The sequence below is a fragment of the Dipodomys spectabilis genome, unplaced genomic scaffold (assembly GCF_019054845.1).
Source record: "Dipodomys spectabilis isolate Male_0828 unplaced genomic scaffold, ASM1905484v1 ptg000125l, whole genome shotgun sequence".
NCBI lineage: Eukaryota > Metazoa > Chordata > Mammalia > Rodentia > Heteromyidae > Dipodomys > Dipodomys spectabilis.
Window position 1 is genome coordinate 24,530,176 of NW_024870802.1, and position 24,080 is coordinate 24,554,255.

The following is a 24,080-nucleotide window of genomic DNA, read 5'->3' on the forward strand; positions in this document are numbered from 1 at the left end:
CTTAAATGTAGGTTATTTTGGTTTTCCTTCTCTGGTCAGTTAAGCAAGCAGGTGGATTTTAATTGAAGAGGCCATATAGACTATGGGACAAGAGTCTAGAGTCATCAAGTTACCTGTCTTACGGACAGGTGTGGAGTAGCTTCTGAGATGATACCTTTTTTAAATGTTATTTTATTGTTAAGATGTTGTACAGGAGGTTACAGTTACATGAGTGAGGCAATGAGTACATTACTTGTCCATCATTGTTACCCCTTCCCTTCCTTGTTGTTTTCCCACTATCCCTTCCCTCCCCCACCTCCCACACTCCTACCCTCCTTCCCTCTTTGCCACCTGAAGTTGTAAAGTTCACTTCTATTATACTGTCCCGTGGGTATTCTTTTTGCAGTGGGTCATCCTGTGTCCTTGTATCAGTGTTTTGTTATTCCCCTTCCCCTCCCCAGATTAGTCATATGTATATACAAGATACCAGGTATCAAAATTGAGTACAGTGATAACAGGGGATATACTGTAGGGGAAAGAACATACAAAGGAAAAAAACAACAAAAACTGAAAATAAAATCACATGGTACATTTAAAACAATAACAATAAAGACAGACCTCTTGTGTCCATATCTTGGGGTTCATTTCGCTTAGCATCATTTTATACAGTTATTTGTACAGGGTTTTAGGGCTTTTCAGCTCATCTGATAAGATTATCCTATATGTATACTAATTATTGCAAATAAAGGAAACCATGGGACCTAAATTTCTTTGGGACTGGGTAACTTCATTTAATATGAATTTTTCCAAGTCTTTCCATTTCCTAACAAGAGCTCGGATGGTGTCGTTCTTTCTGACAGAAGCATAGAATTCCACATTTTCTTGACCCACTCATCTACTGAGGCTCATCTGGGTTGTTTCCATATCTTAGCTATGGTAAATAATGCTGTGATAAACATAGTTGTGCTGATAGCTTTAGTATGGCCTTGCTATGTGGTCATTTGGGTAAATTCCCAAAAGTGGAATTGCTGGGTCAGAGAGGAGCTCTATGTGTAATCTTTTGAGGAAGCTCCATAGTGCTTTCCAGAGTAGCTGAACAAGTTTACACTTCCGCCAACAATGCAGTACGGTTCCCTTCTGTCCACATCCCCTCCAGCATCTGTTGTTATTAGAGTTCTTGATTATAGTCATTCTAACTGGGGTAAGGTAGTATCTCAATGTTGTTTTGACTTGCATTTATTTTATGGCTAGAGAGGTTGAGCATTTCTTCATGTGTCTATTGGCCATCCTTCTTTCCTCTTTGAGAAGTTTCTCTTTAAGTCTTTAGCCCAGTTATTAATGGGGCAGTTGTTTCTTTGAGTATTTGTTTTTGGGTGGCTTAGTTTTTTGAATTCTAAGTATATTTTAGATATGAGTTCCTTGTCTGTTGTATAGCTAGCGAAGATCTTCTCCCAGTCTGTGGGCTTTCTACTGATATTGCTAGCTATGTCCTTTGCTATGCAGAAGCTCTGCAGTTTCATGCAATCCCATTTGTCCAACCTTTCTTTGATTTGTTGTATTTCTGGGTCGAGATAATACCTTTTGAACCAACAGGAAAGTACTTAATCTTAAAAAAATAACTAATGAGATAGAGCTCCATGTGCTGATATAGAAAGCGATGAGAGTTCACTCTTAAGTGTAACAAGTCCATTAGTGATCAATATGCATTATACATTTCATATGTGAAAATTTCTGTAAGGATATGGATGTGTAGAGGGCGGGGTGGCTATGAATATACCTAAAATAATTCAAAAGAAATTCTTTAATGGTAGCTATTTTTCTTTTGAGAGTGAAATCAGTGGTTTGTACACTTCAACTGGATGTTTCACATTATCTACATTATTTGAATTATTTATCAAATTGAATTAGTTGTATGTGTGATAATGACAGTGATAGCAGAATGGAGAAATTCCTCAGGCAACTGAAATGTGTAGCCAGGTTGAAACATTCTAAAAGATAGCTTAAAGTATAAGTTTTACTCTGAATATAACAGGATTAGAGCTAAGGTTAAGAGAAGGTGAGACAGATATATCTTTTTCTTCTTGCCCATTGCCATGTTATTCCTTCTAATCATCTCTTTATTTATGATTCTTTATTAGACATAATAAAACATTGTATGACTTGCTGTATTATGGTATTGATTCATTATAACTTTATTACTCTATATTCATTCACAGCTTTGTAGATTTGCTGGCCTAACTTTTAATGAAAACTTGAATTGTTTAAAGTTGAACATTAATATTAGACAAATTGCATGTTAAATCCAATTGCAACATCATGATTGTATCTTACTATACAGGATGTTTTTGTGTATCTCAGTATTAGGAATTGAATTCAGGGCCTCACTCTCTTGCTTGACATTTTGCTCTCTGCTGCCACTCTCACACTTGAGCCATGTCTTCAGTTCAACCATATTTTATTTTTAATACACCGCTCAAGATAAGGACAACTTTTCTGTACAAACCCAGAAAATTGCATTCGTTTGCTACTCTACTCTGTCCAAATTGATAAGTATAAAATAATTTCCAGAAAGAAATAAGAAGGGAATTACTTAACAACTTTGCACTAATGCCTACAATAGTAACTTGCTACATTAGAAAGGTCTTTAAGATGGGTGATTAAACTAGTCTAACATGAAGCAAAAATAAATAAATAATAGGCCAAATTGGAATATTTTATCAATCTAAGACTGACACATCAGAAAATAGCCATAAAGTTTGTAAATATTTCCTTTCAAGGATTTTTGTTCTTGATATGTTTATGAGAAAATGTCCAGAATGCCCAGCTCAAGCGAGTTGCATTTTCATATTATAACACTTAAAGTTCTATATGCTTTTACTTTTCTGCTCTCAGACACACAGTTCTTGTCCCTACATTGTATTATATTCAAGCACTCACATGTTTTTAGAACAGAGTTCTGTAAGCCTGAGGCCTTTAATTTCCACCAAGATTTATTTATGTATATCTATTATGTACCACACACAAAGTTAAATCAGTCAGTTACCTTTTTGTCAATCTTTTTCCTTAGTCTTCTTTCTCTACAGTTGTGCCACTGCTAGGATTTTTGTTATCTCCTTTCCAACCCCTTACCCTTAAGCATGGTTTCTGGGAGGAAAGGAAAAAGTTATATTTCACTGTTCTTTGTAACTTGCACCTAAGGTTTAATTTGGGCTGTTTGTAATCTCTTGATTGTGTTAAATGGATCTCAGGAGTGTTGTTGGGGAAGTTAGTTTATTTTTGCCCTAAGGTATGTTTGCTTCAGAAAATTGTCAGTATGTGCTTAGAATTGATTTTGACATATTGAGCACTACAGATTATTTTCTAACAATTTCTAACTCATGTACTATCCAGAATTCAGGGATATTGGTGCAATATGTTTCTTGGTATGTAAGGATGTCTTAGAAATTATCAGTAAAGCTGGGCACTGGTGGCTCATACCTCCTGCTACACAGGAAACTGACATCTGAAGATCGCAGTTCAAAGCCATAACAGACAGGAAAGTCCATGAAATTCTGCTCATCAATTAGTCATCGAAACAAATAAAAAATCCCCAAAACTGAAAGTACAGCTGTGTTTGGCTCAAGTAGCAGAGCCAAACATACATACATACATATATATATATGTATGTATATGTTTTATTGTAAAGATACTGTACAGAGGGGTTACAGTTAATGAGCACATTAAGGTAATGAACACATTAAGGTAATGAGCACATTTCCTATGGAGCATTGTTACCCCCTCCTTTGTTTTTTTCCCTACCATCCCTTCCCTCCCCAACTCCTCCTCCCCCACTCCAAGTTGTATAGTTTGTTTTCAACATAGTGTCTTATACATCTTATTGTTACATTGTGTCAACCTGTATCCTTATTTCAGCATTTTGTTCTTTTCCTTCCCCTTCCAAAATTAGAAAAAAAAATGTATATATAAGATTCAGGTCACCAGAATCAAATACAGTGGAAACAGGGGTTATACCATGGGGGAAGAACATACAAAAGAAACAAAAAAAATCACATAGTACACTAAAAACAAGAGCGACAAAGATACAACATCTTGTGTCCATATCTTAAGGTTCATTGCACTTAGTATCATCCTATATGGTCATATGTACATAGCTTTTGACCTTTTCTGCTTATGTGTAAGATTATACTAGAGATATACTAGTAATTGCAAATAAGGGAAGCCATACCTGTAGAGGAATAGTTTTGAGCACACTAAAAAAAGGACACTACCCAGGCCCTGATTTCATGCTCTAGGACTAGCAAAAAACAAAAAAGAAAAAAAAAGAATTAGCAGTAGTGTTATCTAGCCTAAATATGGGACAAAATATTTCCCCAGACTTAAATAATCTGACTTGTCTTGAGGACAGTGAAATTCCAGGTTAAAAAACTAAAATTGAAACAAAGTTCCTGCTACATGTAAGGCATGGATATGAAACCTCAAGTCCTCCAAATTCTGCCAATTGATCACTTTGGGAGCCTCTCAGAAAAAGTCCTGTGCAGAGGCCTGGGATTGTATCTCTTGTTTTTCTACAGGATTACTAATGTGCAAGGTAGAAGTACTTATCCTCACTTATTTTGTCTCGATCTCCCCTGCAAAACTAAAGAAAAATGTACATTAATATTTCAAAATGGAAAAACAAACAAACATTACATTCTTTGTCTCTTCTTTGCAGCTAGGATTTAAATGTATGCAAAGGAATTTCTTTCAATAGCCAATTTGGTCACTTACTGTATTTGGACTCAGAAATATCCTTTACACCAAACTCATACTCAACCTAAAGGTTGAGGGAAATGGAATAGCTTTTATTAAAATTCCTCGGAGAAGGTACCTCAGAGAAACACTAGGGCTGTGCCTTTCATAGGTGTGTGTGTGTGTGTGTGTGTGTGTGTGTGTGTGTGTGTGTGTGAAATAAATTGGCAATGGGAAGTAAAATCCAAAAATTCACAGTCGATGCTTTTTACTGGAAAGAAAACTTTTTATTAGGTCAATGTATGTCTGAGGCTGGTGCTTTTTATATGAGGTTCTTGGCCATGAATGACCACTGTAATAACTTGGAGAACTTTAGTGAATACTAGGTCCTTGCTCTACGGGATCGAATTAAATCCACTTGAGAAAAACCTGGAAATTGGCCCCCTTAAACTTTCTTAATGGTATTAGTAAGCAATCAATTTCAGAAGCTGAACTGTGTGTCTCCCACCCATAGATGCTCTGAAGCAGCCTGACTGCCTACTTGCTATGTGGATATTGCACATCCTCAGATAGCCCTGCTATAAACTGACTCCAATTTAAACCTGCGTTCCCCACTATATATTTACCATTTACAGGAGAACATTTATTTTTGAGGGATTCATGAATTCATTAAAAAACAAAAAAGTACTTGAGAAGCTGCTATGTTCCACTCTTTACCTGATTTTTTTCTTCCTTACCTCCTGTTCCTTCTACATTTAAAATCCATTGGTGATTCCTTCCACGAATGGATAGGTCAAAGAGAGTGTAGCATGTAAGAACGCTTATGTAACTCAACTCTCAGGTGATGTCCAAACTTCAGCTCCAGAAATACTAAGAATTCCATCACTCTCTCTGTATAATGTTCTCTGTCCCTCTCCTTTTCCCTGTTCCTCTTCCTCCCCTCCCCTCTCTCTTTCCCTCCCCTCTGGTCCCCTCCCTTGTTCCTTCTCCCCTTCCCTTTCCCCCACTCCTCAATTCCCTCTCCTTTACCACCTCCCTGCACTGCCCTTTCCTCCTGGCATCTCCTCCCTTCTTATCTGTGAGTGCCTTGTTACCTATTCATTTGTTTATTGAAATGACCTGACTTAGAATTTGATGTATTAGAACAGTGCTAAGGTGGAGGGATGTCAGAGCTAACAGTCTAGCTAGCAATAAAGAAAGAAACAAGGTACCTAAAAAGTGCTCCATAATAGGAGAGGGCCATGAAAGACAGTGTGGCCTGCATACTTTAGTTGCTGCGCTGGACTGTGACACAAAATGGCTCCAAATAGTAATTTCAGACTAAAGGGATATTTGGCACCTTTGCTAGCCCTGTAACCCTTTCTGACTGGGGAGTGTCCCTAAAATGACCAGTGTCAAATATGTTGTATATCACATTTGGTATTAGTTCCAGTAAATACCAGAAGACACATTAGAAAATACACTAGTAGCATCTTCTTTTACCTCTGAATTAATTTTTAATTTTGTGAAAACCTCCTTACTATGTGGTCTGGGCTGGCCTTGAACTAGAGTGCTACAATGATAGGCATGTACCACTGTGCCTGGTTGTCTGTCATACAGAGGAATAAAATAGAAAGGGATCATAAATGATTGTATAATCTCAGCTTGGAAAAGTCCTATCTCAGAGCAGCCTATACAGAAACCAAATATTCTCACTGTGTAAATCCTGTAAACCACCTTCACACCCCTCCCCCCACAACATGCAGTACAAATCCTCTATGCTTTCTCCATTGTTGTCAATGCCTGAAAAAGACCTTTACATTAAATATCACTTTCTTAATGGGGAAAAGAACAAAGTAAAGTATTGGGTGAGTCATAATACTTTTGACTGGTTTCATTATTTCTATGATACTGTTCATGAGAAACTGTGATTAATCTTTCTTCTTTTCTTTTTCTTTTTGTGTACTGTATTTATTTTGGTAACTTCAAGGCATATTTATACTTCAGATGGTGGCTCTGAAATACTAAATTGTGTTGCTTCTCAGTGACATGTCTCATAATCTGTCAAGGCAAACAATTTCCAAGTACTGCCAAAGGTAATTGCCTTTATAGATCAAATTGTTAAATTTGAGTTATAGTTTAATTACACGGGATGAGAATGCCTGCCTGTCTATGCTCCAAACAGTTTTAATCTGTTGTGAAATGAACTGGGCTAAAAGGAACTGTTCCTTTTAGAGAGTTTCTTTTCAGCATTTTGCGGGCCTGACTTGATATCTCTCTGAATCATTATGCTCTATGAAAATGTTCACAATTTCTGAATGCAAAACAGGAGCTTGAAAATCCTTTTGGAAAATATGTTGCTGAAGACCTCAATTAACCATAATACAATATCCAAGCATTTGTGGAATTTCAGCTTAGATTTTCCTCCTCTTTTGTATGATATTCAGAGTAAGGATTCAGTTAGTTCAGATAACCAATGCTGGGCCAACAGCTGTCTCTGAGTCATAAATGCTGAAGGTGTTAAAAAGCCTTAAAGGATAATGATGTGATCTTGCCACCAAAGAGTACAAGAAAGTTTGGGATTTAGGAAAGCACAAAATGAGTGCACACTGTGAATGGATATCTACCATTTGGCATTTTAGATGTTAGTCAGAGACTCAGTATTTGGATTCACAAAAATATAAACACACATCACTTTGTTTTGTCAGAACTCAGGGGAGACAAGGTGGTGAGTAAAAAGGATTAAACCAGAGAGTCAGTTAAGAAAGAAAGAGTTAGCCAGGATGTGGTATCATTTGCTTAGGTGGAGATTGTATGACCTTTAAGAGAAAGGTTAGTGTTTTCAACCTGAGCATACCATTTCAAAAGTGAAGTTATTCAAAAATGAAAAGAAAAATAGTACAAATGTTTTCTAGTGGTAAAAAGTGATTTGATATACAAATTAAGCTACTACACTATTCTGAAAGTGTAACTTTTGTGAAGAAAGAAAAGTACTATTCTGTTTCTTTTTAAATATCAAAGTAGGGTTTGTACAGTAAGATATAATAGATTTAACAGTGGGGTCTAGTTCCGCATAAGTATTCACATAAAACTCTGATAGTTTATAACTGAAGTGATTCACTCAATGTTTCCTATTCCACTAAAAAGTACAACACACTGTAGCCTGCTGAGAAGAGTTCATGGCATGTTTAATGAGCTGAAATGAAGAAGGGTCACAGTAACAGTTGGAGTTATAGTTTTCCTTTAATCCTGCAAGAATGCAAAACCGTCAATATGTCCTATTCATGGGGACAATCCCATTAGGAAGCTACACTTGGGCCAATGGCAGGTAATATTTATCCTTTTGTCAATCCATGCTGCCTAAGACACTACCATAAAACTCTTCTGCCTCTTATTCAGCTAACTGGTTTATTACCTTCAGATGCTAGTCATATATTTATTGTCTAAAGTAAGGTACTTCTCACCCTGGGGACTTTCACACTTACCGATTTCGGAAGCTTTGGAATTTGTAAGAATCAACTCCAGATCTTTTTGGTGAAGTTGAACTTTGTGTCATCAGGATCTACCCACACATAACTGGTCAGTTTGGGGCCCAGACTTGCCTGGTATTTTGTACTATCCAGTGAGAGTCAATCTGATTTACATAGCAATCCCAGGAATCCCAAAACAAAAAGGTCCTTCAGAAGAGACAAGGCCCTCATAGCTGCATCAGGCAGATGAAAGTGTTGTGGTTCATGTAGTAAGGATAAACCTTTTTTGGTGCTCCAGTAAAGGGAACAAGATACCAAAGATCTTGAAGATGAGTGTTGTAACCAAAGGATCTGTTGAAACCAATATTCTAAGGAAGGGGCTGGCCTGGCAATACAAAGCTCCAAAAGAAAGACAAGGTTGGAAGGAAGGACAAGGGCTAGGATGGATACTTAAGTAAGGGATGGATCACACTAAATGAAATCATTTATGGTGTTAATGTGGTAATAAATCATTCAAATAGTTTAGCCCATCAAGTGATTCTAGTTTATTTCTTATTTGAAAAGTCATACTGGTTTCAGACAGAAAAATGGATGGATCAGAGACAGGGACACCAAATAAGAGGACATTTCAAAAGTAAAGCATATGATTTTTGTCTTAGGATAGGGAAATAACAGTGGAAATGAGGGATGAAAATTGTGTAGAAACCTTTTCAATGAGATGACTACAGTCAATGCTAAAGATGTGGATTGATGAAGACTGTTTTATTCACGCAATTAATTGTTGAGCCTCTATTCCAGAGAATATATTTGGTAATAGGGATACAAGGAACAGAACCAGACAAATATGTTTGCTTCATAGACCTTAAAAGGCAATGAATGAGAGCCAGTTAGTACTGTCAAATTATGTATCAGGAAGACTTCAGGTAGCCAGGTTACTTGGGAAAGTGTGAGGGGTGTGACAATGGGAGTGTGTATTGTAAATTTTCAGATTCTCCAATTCTGGCAGGCCAGAGAAAGATTTGAGGCATGATAGGAAAGGATGGTTATGCTTTTATTCACAGGCTCTCCTGTTCATAGACTTATAGTTAGTAGTAACAGCAGCATCGAGACCATATTGTTGACTGTCCCATCCCAGAATAAACTCACAGACTGCACAGAAATATTGGCTTCATTTTGTTCGCAGGTTTGCATTCTCTTTTCCAGCAGCAGCTGCACAACGCATAACTCCATAATTCCTCAACTGCCCCGTCCAGCAATGGTGCCTCTTTATACTACAATAGACAAAAGGTTATCTGGCCAGGGATGGCTATACCAGACTGCACATGTGCTCATGTAGGGTTACCTAAGTGTGCATGGCTGAAGATGATATGAATGTGTTGAACTAGCTGAATTCCAGTCCTTGGGTAGGCTGCCTTTTGCAAGGGCCTAAAGCCTTCTGGTGGTTATATTTGTCCTTCAGAGTGTATGCCTGGTGGTGGTGTGGTTGAGACCTGGTGACCTGGGAGAGTGAGTTGGACAGGACAAAATGGAGAAAGTAAGAAGAGACTGGAAACTGTGGCATACAACCTCGTATGCCATGGTGGAGAACCTACTCATTGTCCCAACAAATATTGGAGGCTTTTAAAAGAGACGCCTAGTTTGCTAAGGTTTATTCTCTGAAGTTCTGTACACCTCTGTGATTTAATTTGAAATAAGAAAATGGTGGAGCTGCAAAAGTGATCTCCAAAAAACAAAAGATGAAATTGCTGGTGTTTGATTAAAATAATTAGAGAAACTCCAAGAGTCAGCATGCTCCCCTCAGGTGCAACTGAACATTTCAGATTATCATAGTCATTATAGCCCTGGTGTTACAACTCTTACAGTCTTACCCTTTCCATTCTTAGCTTGCCTTTGGCCACTGTCCCACAGGCTCTTCTCTGGACACTTGGGTTTTATGAGCTTATGCAGGATGAAAACATGTTTCAGTGCATGCCTGGGTACATGAATTAAACTGATAGGATGATTATGAATACTGAGTGAAGAAACTCATTCACAAGGCAGTAAGGGTATTAGATAAATTCTCTGAATTAACTGAGCTCTGTATGGGTATTTCTGCCTAACTCAACTCTTTGAAATGGAGAGATTAGAAATATGAAATCATTACAAGACTTGCTCTTAACTGAGGGAAGACTTGCTCCCAGCTAGGTAATTAGCAATGTCTGGAGACACGCTGGGTATTCACAACTGGGATTTTGGGGTACTACTGGTACCAGATGGGCAGAGTCCAAGGTTGTTATTAAAGACTATGTCAGTACAGGAGATAGAGTAAAACTCCCTACAGAAAGCATGATCACAATGCCAATACTTTTGGAGTTAGGAAACCCTCATGTTCATATCTTTTAATATACTACAAATGACCTTTTGCTTAAAAAAAAACAACTAACCCATAGACATGGAGATGTTTCTGAAATCAAATAAATGAGAGAAATGATCTTGGAGGAGCTAAGAATTCTCCACATCTCAAGGTGTATATTTTCATTTTACAGAAGAAATTCTATATCCACTAATATAATGTGATATTATAAATTACATATGCCCCCCACAATCTCTTTCTTATTTCTCAATGGGGAGCTCAAAGATCCTCCATAGATAACTTGGAAAGAGTCAAGTGTTCACAAGACTGTGTTCTTCCACAATTACCTATATTATAGCACTATGTATTCTGGAATATTTTGAAGTTTTGGAGCAGTCTTGGATCAGGAGCAAAGTGAGAAATAACATGAAGTAAAGGAGCTGGGTGCTGGTGGCTCAGGCCTGTAATCCTAGCTACTCAGGAGGCTGAGATCTGAGGATCGCGGTTCAAAGCCAGCCCAGGCAGGAAAAGCTGTGAAACTCTTATCTCCAATAAACTACTCAGAAAACCAGAAGCGGCGCTGTGGCTCAAGTGGTGGTGTGCTAGACTTGAGCTGAAGAGCTGAAGGATAGTGCCCATGCCCAGAGTTCAAGCCCCATGACTTACAGGAAAAAAAGAAAAGAAAAAAAAGTAAAGACTAGATGAAGCAAACACGTGAACATTATTACTAATAAAGTCTGAGTCAGAGGATGTAGCTTAGTATGAGAATAAAGTATATGTCCCAACTGGGTCATTTAATGGGACAGAATTACCCATCTTATCACTAGCTGGGGAGAAGAGCATCCAGAAAAGCAGCAGACAATGAGCAGACAATGCAGTCCTTCCATGGGATTCCCTCCCACAGTGAAGAGATAAGAAGCCAAGATGAGCAGATATAGCTAATTACTTTCTCATACATCAATTATTTCATCATGCCATCTCCTCTGGTGCAAGTGAAGAAAGGGAAAGAGAGACATCTGAGTGTTGCATTCACACAAGAAAAAAACATCAACAAGGGGAAATATGATTTTTTACCCTTGGCCCAACTACTAAACTGTAACTCCTTGCTGATCATGTCTAACTACTGATTGTATTGTCTGAATTCTGGAACTCTAAACCACCTGTGACTATGTAACTTACATTAGTTAAAATTAAATATATTAAGAAATATCTTAATTGCTCAGTAGCCCCAAGTAGCAAGCAACTACTACATGGGACAATGGAGCTATAAAATATTTACACCATCAAAGGAAGAAGATCAATAAATGTGCTATAAGGAGATTTTATATAATTCATTTTTGTATGATCTGTGTCTATAGGAAAGCTCTTACTTAGAGAACTTCAGAGTTTTTGGATGTGTGAAATGAATATATGAAAATTGACTGTGACCATTTCATTTATCGAATCTACTTGTTGTAAAGATGCTTCCATTTTAATTCATCAATATGTAAACATTGAACATGGATATGCTTGTTAGATGGAACAGACCAGTGGAATAATATAGAATCTATGATTCTACTTTTATTGAGAAATGAGTATTTGTATAGAAATACATAATTTGTAGGTATTTATAAATGTGTACTTAAAATGTAAATAGTATTGAATAGCACATATCAGATTGTGTATAACATCTTGGCATTGAGATTAGAAGGTTGAAGACTTTGTTAGTTCAAAAGCTATGTACATATGACCATTTAAGATGATGTTAAGCGAAATGAACCCAAGATAGGGACACAAGAGGTTTTTTCTTTCTTGCTGTTGTTTTTAAAATATTTACAATGTACTATGTGATTTTTTTGTTTCTTTTGTATGTTCTTCCCCCATGGTATAACCACTGTCTAAACTGTATTTGATGTTGGTCCCCTGCATCTTGTATATACATTTTTATAATTCGGGGAGGAGAAGATAAATAACAAAATGCTGAAATAAGGATACAGGTTGACCCATTGTAACAATGAAATGTACAAGACACTATGTTGAAAACAAACTTTACAACTTGGGCGGGGGAGAGGAGTTGGGGATGTGGGGAGGAAAGGGATGGTAGGGGGAAAAAAAAGGAGGGGGTAACAATGCTCAATAGGAAATGGACTCATAACCTTACTCATATAACTGTAACCCCTCTGTACAGTATTTTTACAATAAAAAATATATAAAGAAAACTTGTTGCTAGGAAAATGAACTACTTTTGAGTGAAAAAAAAACAAGTGATACATTAGGTAATATGTTAGCATTCTAGAAACAAAAATAATAGCATTTTCTATATCAAGGATGAATAAACTGTAATTTTAAGAGCCATAATATAAAGTGTTAAGGCAGTAGCCATCAACCTAATGGATATTACATGTATTCCATGAACCTGTTTGCTCAGCATTGTTTTCTTTCCCAAGATATGATGACCCTGCTGAGCTATAGAGAGGGGAAGGTCCAGATGGCACTGGATCATTTTTCTGTTGTACTTTCTGACTCAGCAGTACACCTCTACTTATGGAAATTGCTTTTGGAGTAATCTTCACCCTGGGATTGGTCTTAGTGATAATATCCAGGTCAGAATACTGACTCACTGTCATAATCCTCTTGCAGCCTTCCCTTGTTCTTCATTTTGTGGCTTTTGCTGGACAGATGCTGGACCAGATCAGATCATTAAGGCATTATGTGGTGCCTTTAAAAGTATCAGGGGCCATCTAACCCACACCGAAGGCCAACCTAGAGTTGAGGATCTTTAGATGTTCCAATAATTTCTCAGAAAAAAAAATCTACCATGATGAGGCTACTCAACCAGAAGAGAATGACAAAGAAAGTAATACAGAAAAAGCAGTTTAATTAGCTGCACTGCTATTTTGTTTCATGCTTGGTAGATAGGAGAAAGCAATTTTTCATCGAACAATTGAAATGGATGAATTTAAAGACATGAAGATAATCACTCTGGAAAATGGCATTCACAAAACTTACCAAATGAACAGTAGAGATGTGATATCTGTGTAATTACTATATTTATTGACTATTATTCATTCTTACATCATGATGGATTCTAAGCTTGAGTTAAATTCCATCATGATGCATGCCTCCCAGGGGGTTGATATTTGAAGAAGTTCAGCTGTTTGGTTGATCACTCTTTTGCTAAAATATTTTCTATTTCTGTTCCTGTTTTTCAGACCCATTATGAAAATGGAGAGTATATCATCAGGCAAGGTGCAAGGGGGGACACCTTCTTCATCATCAGCAAAGGAACAGTAAGTTAACACAGAAATACACATGCTCAATCTTTTGCTATAGGACTTCTTCCATCCTCATATTTATGAATTTATCATATGCATATTTATGAATTTATCTTCCAAAAATTGACATAGAAGTAAGGAAGAGTGAAACGTTGAAAACTAGGAAGCAGGCTGATACTAATAATCATGGTACTAGATGATGCTCTAAGTGTGCATGCACAAAAACTCTCCATCATTACAGCTATTTGTTAAAAAATACTGGGGGTGCTTTAAAAAATCAATTCAGTCTTTAACGGTAGTAATGTCACTCTAATGAGGCACCTGGTGTTAAAATTCATGTTAGCTAAATTTGAATTTGCTGTGAAACATTCGAGTCTCCTTTAGACAAACTTCTTAATATTCCAATATCAATATGTTCAGGTTGTATTAGGGCATTATAAAGAATATCAAGAGAATAATAAGAAGCTACTGAAAATGGCTGAGTATAAGAAGAGGGATTAAAATAGAGGAAACTGGTTTTTAATGAAAAATGATGTTTTCTTTCTTATATTATTTTAGTTTAAAAATATGAGTCTGCTATAGTTTTTTTTTCTTAAAAACTAAGAAAGTAAATTGGAAAAAAACATGTCTAGATCAATGCTCAAATACAATAGTATTGTAAATACTCCAAATTCTTTTACTTTTTCATTTGTTATTGTACTATTACTTTTATGTTTGTCTTGTTATTTGTAGAAAGTATTTCTACCCTATGTATTATGTGTTGAAAAAGAGAAATGCAGGTAGAGGTGATTATATATTTCTCTTTTTTTCTTTCTTTCTTCCTTCCTTTCTTTCTTCCTTCCTTCCTTTCTTTCTTTTCTTTCTTTTTTTTTTTGCTGGTTATGGAGCTTGAACTCTGGGCCTGGGCACTGTCCCTCAGCTCTTCAGCTCAAGGCTAGCACTCTACCACTTGAGCTACACCGCCACTTCTGGCTTTTTCTGCTTTTGTGGTGTTGAGGAATTGAACTCAGGTTCTCATGCATGCAAGGCAAGCACTCTAGCACTGAGCCACCTTCCCAGTCCCTATTTGATTTTCTTAAGAAGAGTTGATGCATCTAGAAATTAAGTAAATTTATTTTGCAATCTCATTAAATAAGTGATTGTGGCAACTTATAGTTTATATAGAATGATGTACAGTGCCACAGTAAACAGGACAAGTAAAAGATCACAAGTATTATTGGACTTAATCTTAGATTATTTTGTGAACTAATTTCAAATTGAGAATATGCATGTCAATGCTTAATCAATGACATGTTATACTATAATGATGAAAAATTGTAGTTTTATCCTGCTTATTGAAATGACATGTTTGAACACAGTTTGGGATAAAATTACATTCTGTATTTTGCAATGCTAGAAGCTAGGAAACTGTTTATATGTTGTGCTGTAGATCTAAGTTTTTATTGATTAACACTGACTAAAGAATCAGTGGAACTGAAAATCTTCATAGAGGTACACCGGTTGGTCAGAAGAAAAATTTAGATTTTGCTTTACAGCATTGCTGATTCTTTGCTATATGGTAATCGTGTGATTGCCCACTGAGATGACTCTGCAAAGGCTTTTGTGACCACTTTATTATTGCAAATTTCTAGCATAGTCTAATGGAATTAATAGTTACAAGAAACAGGTGCACCAGAGGTGCTTTTTGAGTTTTGCAATATATATGTATAGAAAGAGCATGGAAATGACACAGGAACTAGCCAATTGATAATACTTTAGAGCAATATATTGGAGTTCTAGGAAAGAAATAATAGAGATGTATTAGACTGTGTCTGAAAACACAGGGTGTGTGTGTGTGTGTGTGTGTGTGTGTGTGTGTGTGTGTGTGTGTGTGTGTGTGGAGAGAGAGAGAGAGAGAAAGAGAGAGAGAGAGATAGTCTAGCATAGATTTTCCCCTAGTTTCTCAGATCTCACATATTCCTTGCTATGATTCCTAATTATATTAGTTCATATATTATTATGTGAATTCTAATACTAATGCATCAAAATGACTACATAAACAGATGAGCATATTTCAACTCCAGTTGTATGGGATAGGAATGTTAAGCTTAAGTTAAAGATTAATTAGGTAAACTAAAGATTAAGTTTTAAGTTAAGGTCAGCAGACAGCAGTTGTGGAATTGGAATTTTCTAAAATTGCAGGTGTTAGATATACTAGTATAAACCTGTTTTATGTATTCATTTATTAAATTTATAAGGTGGATGAAAATAGTCTGATGAAATGCTGCCGTAGGAGTCACAAAATACAGCATGCAAAGTTACATGTAGATTTCCTTTTGTCCAGATCCATTTACTTAAGTGTAAAATAACTAGTATTTTCCCATTAAGCACTTCCACACAGAGAAACACTATGATGTAAACATTGAAATACTTGTTTTCCCCCACTAAGCCTGCACAAAGTGAACTCTTACAACTTTAAGAAAGGATGCGGTGACAGTGATATGTATAGTAGTTGTTGCTGTTGCTTTAAGTGGAAGCTGAGTTAGTTCTCTTGTGCCACTGAGCCTCACGCTCTGGCTCAGCTTTTTCAACATGTGGATTTGAGCCAGACCTCCACTTCCAGTTTTATTTGTTGATAAGGGTCTCTCAGTTTGTCTAGCCAGGCTGGTTTTAAACTATGACCCTCAGCTCTCAGACTGCTGAGTAGGTAGGATTACAGACATGAGCCACTCATGCCCGTTTAGTTCTGTCTTATTTTGTGAGACCATTCCATTTACCTGGAAACATGGCTTCCTCCTTCCACAATGAAGAGAAACACCAAAAAATTCTACAACTATCCCCAAAGTGATGTTGCATCAAAAAACATTTGTCTTCCTAAATAAATTGAATCAAAAATTGAACAAGGTTAGTAAAGAAAATTTCAGTAATCTGATAATCATTCCAATACAACTGACTTTTTCTTTGGTTCTATATGTCAGTGTACTTTGCATGTTCACATTAGAAGGAACTGTGATTAAATGTTTTTTGTCTGTTGCACACTATTTAAAATCATATGCGTTGCTCATTAGAATCAGTAAGTTTTTAAATATGGTCATTAATCATATTGGCCTAACACAATGTTAAGTGGTTCTGAATATGGCAAGTCTTCTGTTTTGGAAGTTTAGTTAGTATATGCCTACACATGCTAGGTAAAGATAACAATGAAACATGAGAAATAACCATTTTTAGGTAAAAAAATGATGTGTGCATATTATCACCATGGTGGTCATAGACATGCCAATTATTGTGAATCAACAAAAGGATTTATTATATAGAAATGAAAAAGTAAATAAGATATTTTAGTAACTTTTGTTTTTAATATAAGCAGATACGTTATTAAAATTTTAAAAAGTTTAGATAGATCACCATTGTCCAGTAATTTTTCCTTGCTAATAAAGTTGTTCTGTTATATATAGAAACTAATATAATGGTCATTAATCTCATTTGCTATATAAATTAAAATTAGGCTGGACACTGATGGCTCATACTTATAATCCTAACTACTCAGGATCAGATCTCAGCTTGGCAGGAAAGTTCCTAAGACTCTCATCTCCAATAAACCACTAGAAAACCAGAAGTGGCACTGTGGTTCAAGTGGTAGAGTGCTAGCCTTGAACTAAAGAGCACAGGAACAGTGCCCAGACCTAGAGTTCAAGCCCCACAACTGACAAAAAAATAGCTAATTTTAATTAAGACAAATATTAGATTTCTTATTGAAAGTAGTCAAATGAATGAAATTTTTACTATAATTTGATTACCAAAAAATGTTTCTTTTGTATGTTTTTCCTCCTATGGTATATCCCTGTTGTCACTGTATTTGATTTTGGTACCTTGCATCTTGTATATACATTTATCTAATTTGGGTGGGGGAAGGGGAATAACAAAATGCTGAAAAAAAGACACAGGGTGACCCATTGCAACAATGAGACTCACAAGACACTATTTTGGAAATGAACTTTACAACTTCAGAGGGGGAGTGGGGGTGATGGGGGAGGGAAGGGGAAAAAAAAACAAAGGAGAGGGAAACAGGGCTCCACAAGAAATGTACTCATTACTTTAGTCATGTAACTGTAAGCCCGCTGTACAGCATTTTTACAATAAAATATTTTCATAATTTATATTAGCAGTCTTGAAAGAGAAAAATCACATTATCATGTCAATACAATGAAAGCATTTGATAAATGCAGCATGCATGTATAATTGGCATTCTCAGATAGAATCTACAGTATACCTACAGTTAGCACATGCAACAAACTGCAAACAATAAATAACAGCAATGGTGTCAGAGGCATGGCTCAGGTGGTAGGGTGTCTGCCAGTGAGTAACAAGCATCAGATACCTAGTTCAAGTCCTAGTCTTGGACAAAAGAGAAGCAAAAACTATAAACCTTTAGCCAGTCACTGGTGTCTCAGGCCTGTAATCGTAGCTACTCAGAAAGCTGAGATCTGAGACTCATAGCTTGAAACCAGCCAGGACGGGAAAATCCAGGAGACACCACCAACTAACCACCAGAAAAAATGGAAGTGAGCTGTGCACTAGCCTTGAGTGAAAAATTCTGGGATAGCAACCAAGCCCTGAATTCAAGCCCCACAATATATTTTTTAATAAGCCAACAATGAAGGAAAATCTTACCAATAAATAGTGTTAGAACAAATGTTAAGCCATAGATAATGACCTAAACTTCCTATCTTCCATGAAAATTAAATAAAAACTAATAATATATTTAATGATAAGACATAAAACTATAAAATGTTTAGAAAAAATATCTTTATAATCTGAGGTTAAGTTAAATTCTCCTCCACGTTTCCTAAAACATATTCAAAAAAGCAAAAAATGGACATTAGACTTCACAAAATTCATAAAATCTTATCTGGGAAGATGGAGAGAATGAAATATAAACTACTAAGCAATATTTTTATGGTATTTATTATAGAGGAATAAAAATATAATTCACATACAAGCTGCATCAATGTTTGTAGCATTTCTACTCATAATTGCTAAAGGCTATAAATTTACCATCATAAAGATAGTAAGAAGATAATCCATACTCTAAGGAATCAACAATAACAAAAATAAAGATAATCCAATAGAAAAATAAAGCACAAGGATGATGAGACACATCACCATTAGGAAACATAGTCGCTCAACAATTAATATGGGAAAATGTTGCTCTACCATTAATATTCAAGGAATATCTTCTACTACCTATGTTCCTGGAAAAAAAAAGATCAAAATCACATATAGATAACTAACTAGATAGATAGAAGAAAGATAGATGAATATACATAGGTATCTATATCAAATGCAATAAGCATACAGGATAACACAAGCTTCCATTCATCAATGGTACAAATATACATTTGTGCCAAGAGACATCAGCATCCAGAAAACTGAAGATACGTATACTTAACAACCTCATCCTTTATTTACAAGTATTGACCCTTCTGATACCCAAACTTATCAGGAAACATGTACAAGGATATTCATAGGAAAAATAATAATGATCAAAAAAAGCAACATAAGACTCCCAGCAAAATAAGACTCTCCCTTGAAGTTTCTACATCTATAAAAGCCTCATCTACATGCAAATTAGTCTCTTCATAGAGACTATACGTTAGTGGTAACTAAGAATGTTACGAACTAAATTTCCATGGTTTGAGGTACTGTGTATGTGAGTAATCAAATGGATCAGTGGAGAATAATAATTGAATTCCTTGCACCTTGCATCTTCTCAATAATTATAAGAATTCTGGTTGTTGACTTCCAATTTCTCAGGTTCAGAAACCTGAAACATAGTGTTTTAAATGTGTTTAAGTGTCTGGCATTGTCTCAAGAAATTAGTTTTTTTACTTCATTACATTTTCCAGATAGGTGAATTTTAATTATTTAAATAATTAAATGGATGATACAGCAACAGTATTATGCATATTAGTAGAGCTTGAGGCAAAAGTGAATTAGCACAAAAGTACAACTTACTCTATTTGCTTTAATTCATGCAACAAGAATGCACCACCTCCTTCCTGTGGACAAGAACTCCTGTTACCACATTTCAAACCTACCTGTACTAAGATATCTTGTAGTTATGAAGGTGTTGGTTAAAAAATGCCAGTTTTTGAGTTTTTATTATAAATCATAGCGAATGCTGAGGAAATACCAGAAATCCTGTTGAATCCTGCTGAACATAAGGATAAGATATATAGTCAGAGAGTCTGCAGAAAAGTCGAAATGTTCTAGAATATGAAATAGGCCTTTGAGTAAATAATTCATCTGAGAAAAGAGAACAATATCCTAGAGAAACTAGGTTGTGCATGTGGAGATATAGAAAAGATATTTATGGCATGAGAAAAAAATGGACATAATATATATGTCAATTTATAAGGAAATGGATAAGTAAATACATTTATATAGTATAATACAGAGAGATTAGTATAAAATTAATGTACTAGATTTGTATCTAATCCAAATATATTAAAACAAAATGAGAAGAAAAACAAATTGAAAAGTAATAGGTACTACTTGTATTACTCATGTAGTTTTAAAACACATCTATATTAACACATAAAAGAGAAGAATGCTAGATTACTAACTAAATTCATGGTAGAGATTGCCCCATAGCAAGTAGTGAAAATAGGGGTGGAGTGAGGAATATGTAGCATTTAGATTTCATAACCATCCACTGTTTGTTTTTTCCTTTCTTTTCTTTTTTCCTGTTTTTCTTTTCTTTTACAAAAAATACAACTTGGAAAAATAAAAAATACTTAGAGCAAGTTATTGTGATTTTATTGGAATGATTCTTTGATACTTCTAGTGGCAATTTACTAAACATGCTATAAAAAGTAATAAATGGAATTAGTTTTATTGCTTGGTGTTTTCTTGCTCATTCTGGCATATGGTGGTTTTAGACTTTCATTGTTTCTTTTTGTAGGTTAATGTCACCCGAGAAGACTCCCCAAGCGAAGACCCCATCTTTCTTCGAACTTTAGGGAAAGGAGACTGGTTTGGAGAGAAAGCTTTGCAAGGGTAAGCAGTAGAACAGTAGAGCACAGGTCACAGAGTTGTTGTTTGTTTTTTGTTTGTTTGGGGGTTGTTTTGTGTGATAAAGACGGGGAGGAGAGTGAAATAACATCTCTCAATTATTGGTAAATATAGATGAGACTTTACACATCTTAGTGCATATGCATATACTATGCCACTTTGAATATGAAATAGCTAATAGATATTCATTTTTCATCTGATTCGTATCTGATCTAAGAATATGTGCAACAGTAATATAATTTACTTCTAAAATGCTAGGACAACCAATTTGGATTCTATTTCAAATTGTGCCTTCATTGAAAAATTACTTTATAAGCATTTTGCTTAAAATTACTGAGAAGAGATAGTTTAGGGAGGTTTTATTTTTAAAACCATTATCAAATGGCAAGTTTTATTTATTTTATTTTTTTAATTTCATTTCTTCAGAAATGGAACCAAGATATCTGACTAAGTCATCTCACTCAGGCCACATTACCTTATGAAAATTCAAAACCAAATACAATCTACTTTTTATTTTACTGAGTTTATTTGATCCTTATCTGATGAACATACATTTGCCTTTGCACCTTTCTTAAGTCAAAATTGGAAGGAACACCATGTTTGGGGTTGGTCCATGAAAGAATGAAATATAAATTATCTTTCTAGTATAAACTATATTTCTATAGAATGATTTATTCTGATTTTATTGGTCAAAGGATATGTGCCTCTGTAGAAAAGAAAATGATTTAAAATGTAGAACCAAAATAAAAAACAGCACATACTCATATCCACACACACACACACACACACACACACACACACACACACACACACACACACACACACACACACACAAGCAAAACTTATAATTGAGATTATATGTAGAATGCTATGTCTTTCTATTTTGGGTGTGAATACTGAGACATGAATTCATAGCTTTACATTTCTGCTTAGGCTGGCACTATATGAGTTGAGCTATACATCCAGCCTGGCTTTCTTTGTTGGTTATTGGAGACTTTGGACCATGATCCTCATATATCAGCCTCCAGAGTAGCTAAGGATTATAGGCCTAAGCCACTTAGAAAATAAGTCTTAATTGAAAATCAAAAGATTTTTCTTTTAAAGAGTTTGCGACTGAATTTTGGTGACAATTAAGAAGATTTTCATGGCAAAATGTCAAACCAACCAACCAACCAACCAACCAATCCCAAACCCTAACTTCCTAAAAAATAGTTTGTCTTTGATATCAACTTGAAAAGGATGGCATTCTGTTCAGCTGTGTGATTATTCTTGTTAATTGCCAGGTGCCAAGAATTTCTTTTGCATATTTTGCACAGGTTTTTTAAATGGCCATCTTCTGTGGATTACCAAATAACCAACCCAACTCCCTCTCTTCATTTATCACTGCTATTTTCCTCCTCAGGGTTTCTCAGCTCACCCATCTCTTTCTTTTGCACTTGACTCTCATGTGTTCACTACTAAGTTCAGCATCACCCATCTATTTTAGTACCTTCTTAAATGTCTCCAAAGATCGGTTACTTAAAGAATGATTTTTTTAATTTTTTCCAACTGACTTTATTTCTGAGCCACAGATTTTTATACTGCTCACCCCCTTTCTTCTTTGAAGTACATATCTTTGGGGACTCTTTAAATTAATAACACCTTTTTGGTTTTGTGCTGGTACTGAGCCTTGAACTCAGGGCTCAAAGTGCTCTCATTTAGCTTTGTACTCAAGCCTATCCTTATTTCTCTATCATCTGAACCACATCCTCATATCACAGCCTCCTGAGTAGGTGGGATTACAGTATGAGCAACCAGTGCTTGGCTAAACTAATAACACGGTTTACACTTTATTTCATTTCTAAAAATTCTCCAGGGCTTTGTTTTCATTTCTTGCTGTGACATTCAACTTAGTGAGGCCAGAAAGGAGTATGGGCTCTTTGAAAAAATATTCCACTATCATCTAATTTATCCCAGAATTTTGCAGTTCTCAGTTACTCAATTCAGCTTCTCCATCATTTGTTGATGGACACTTAGTTTGGTCCCCTGATCAAATAATGAATATTACTCCAATAAACATGGAATGTTCTTACTTATCCACCTTAGCAATCCCTGGAAGATTTCAGATATTTCAGGTAAATATTCAGAAATGGATTGTTGGCTCATACGGTAATTCTATTGTTAGTGTTATAAGGACACTCCATACTGATTTTCATAATGAATGTACTAATTTGCAATGGGCAAGGATTCCATTTTCTCTTCATACTTGCCAACACTCACTTTTGTCTTTTTCATAATTGCAATTGTAACAATGTAAGGTGGCATTTATCTCCCTAATGATAACTGATTTCATGTTCTGAGAAATGTCTATTTATGTCCATCACTTTAACATATTCTCTGGTTTTGTTTTGTTTCTATTTTAATATTTGCCCTATGTTTAAAGATTTACTCCATATTTAGTTGATGTTAGTATATGTTCTGAGGTAGGGTTGAATTTATTATTATTGTTGTTGTTGTTTTACATGTGAACTTACACTTTTCCCTAAATTGCTTATTTAAGTGAGCCTTTTTTTTCCTTGTGTTTTCTAGAATCCTTTGTCAAGATGAAAATAAACAAATGTGTATAGTTTCCTTTATGGGGCTCTATTCTGTTCAGTTGGTATCTGTTTAATTGATGTATATATATTGAATGCTGCATCATGAGGTTTTAATGTTATCACTTTGTAGTATAGCCAGAAATATTAAAGTGTGATACCTTCTATTTTATTCTTGATTGACTTGGATATATGTATGTTTTTTGGTTACGTATGTATTTTAGCATTTGTTTTTCTACTTTAGAAAAGGTGATACTGCAGTTTTGATAGGAATTAAGTTGAATGTGTAGTTTATTTGAAAGAGTAGGCATTTAAAATATTCTTCTAATCTATGAAAACATACACGACATATTTTGATTCATTTGTCTTGTTTATTTCATCAATGTCTTCTAGTTTTCAGTGTACAAAATCTTGTGCATCATTGGCGAAATTTATTCCTATTTACATTTTTATGTATCTATCATATCTGGGATTATTATCTGTATTTTATGTTCAGAAACTTCATTGTTAGCTGTAGAGAAATGTTAGTGGTTTTCCAAGGTTACCGAATTTGCTTATCAGTTTTAAGAGTCTGGCAGAATTTTAAAAGTTGTTGTGTGTATTAGAAAAATTCAGTTACATTCAACAAGATTTATTAGAGAGCTCTTCCCCTTTGAGGGAGGCTTTGGACCTGTTTCATTGGTTGATTTTAGAAATGGGATCAGATTTTTGT

The 24,080-nt window shown here is 35.4% G+C and overlaps 1 protein-coding gene across 2 annotated transcripts in view; it reads left to right on the forward strand.

Annotated features, from left to right (window-relative positions):
* Prkg1 (protein kinase cGMP-dependent 1) overlaps window positions 1-24,080 on the forward strand; it is a 1,051,642-nt gene that overhangs the window by 847,065 nt on the left and 180,497 nt on the right. For both annotated transcript variants that reach the window (XM_042689193.1, XM_042689194.1), the window contains exons 6-7: window positions 13,680-13,757; window positions 20,686-20,780. In XM_042689193.1, coding sequence (XP_042545127.1) covers window positions 13,680-13,757; window positions 20,686-20,780 — 173 coding nt within the window. The remainder of the gene's footprint in view (window positions 1-13,679; window positions 13,758-20,685; window positions 20,781-24,080) is intronic.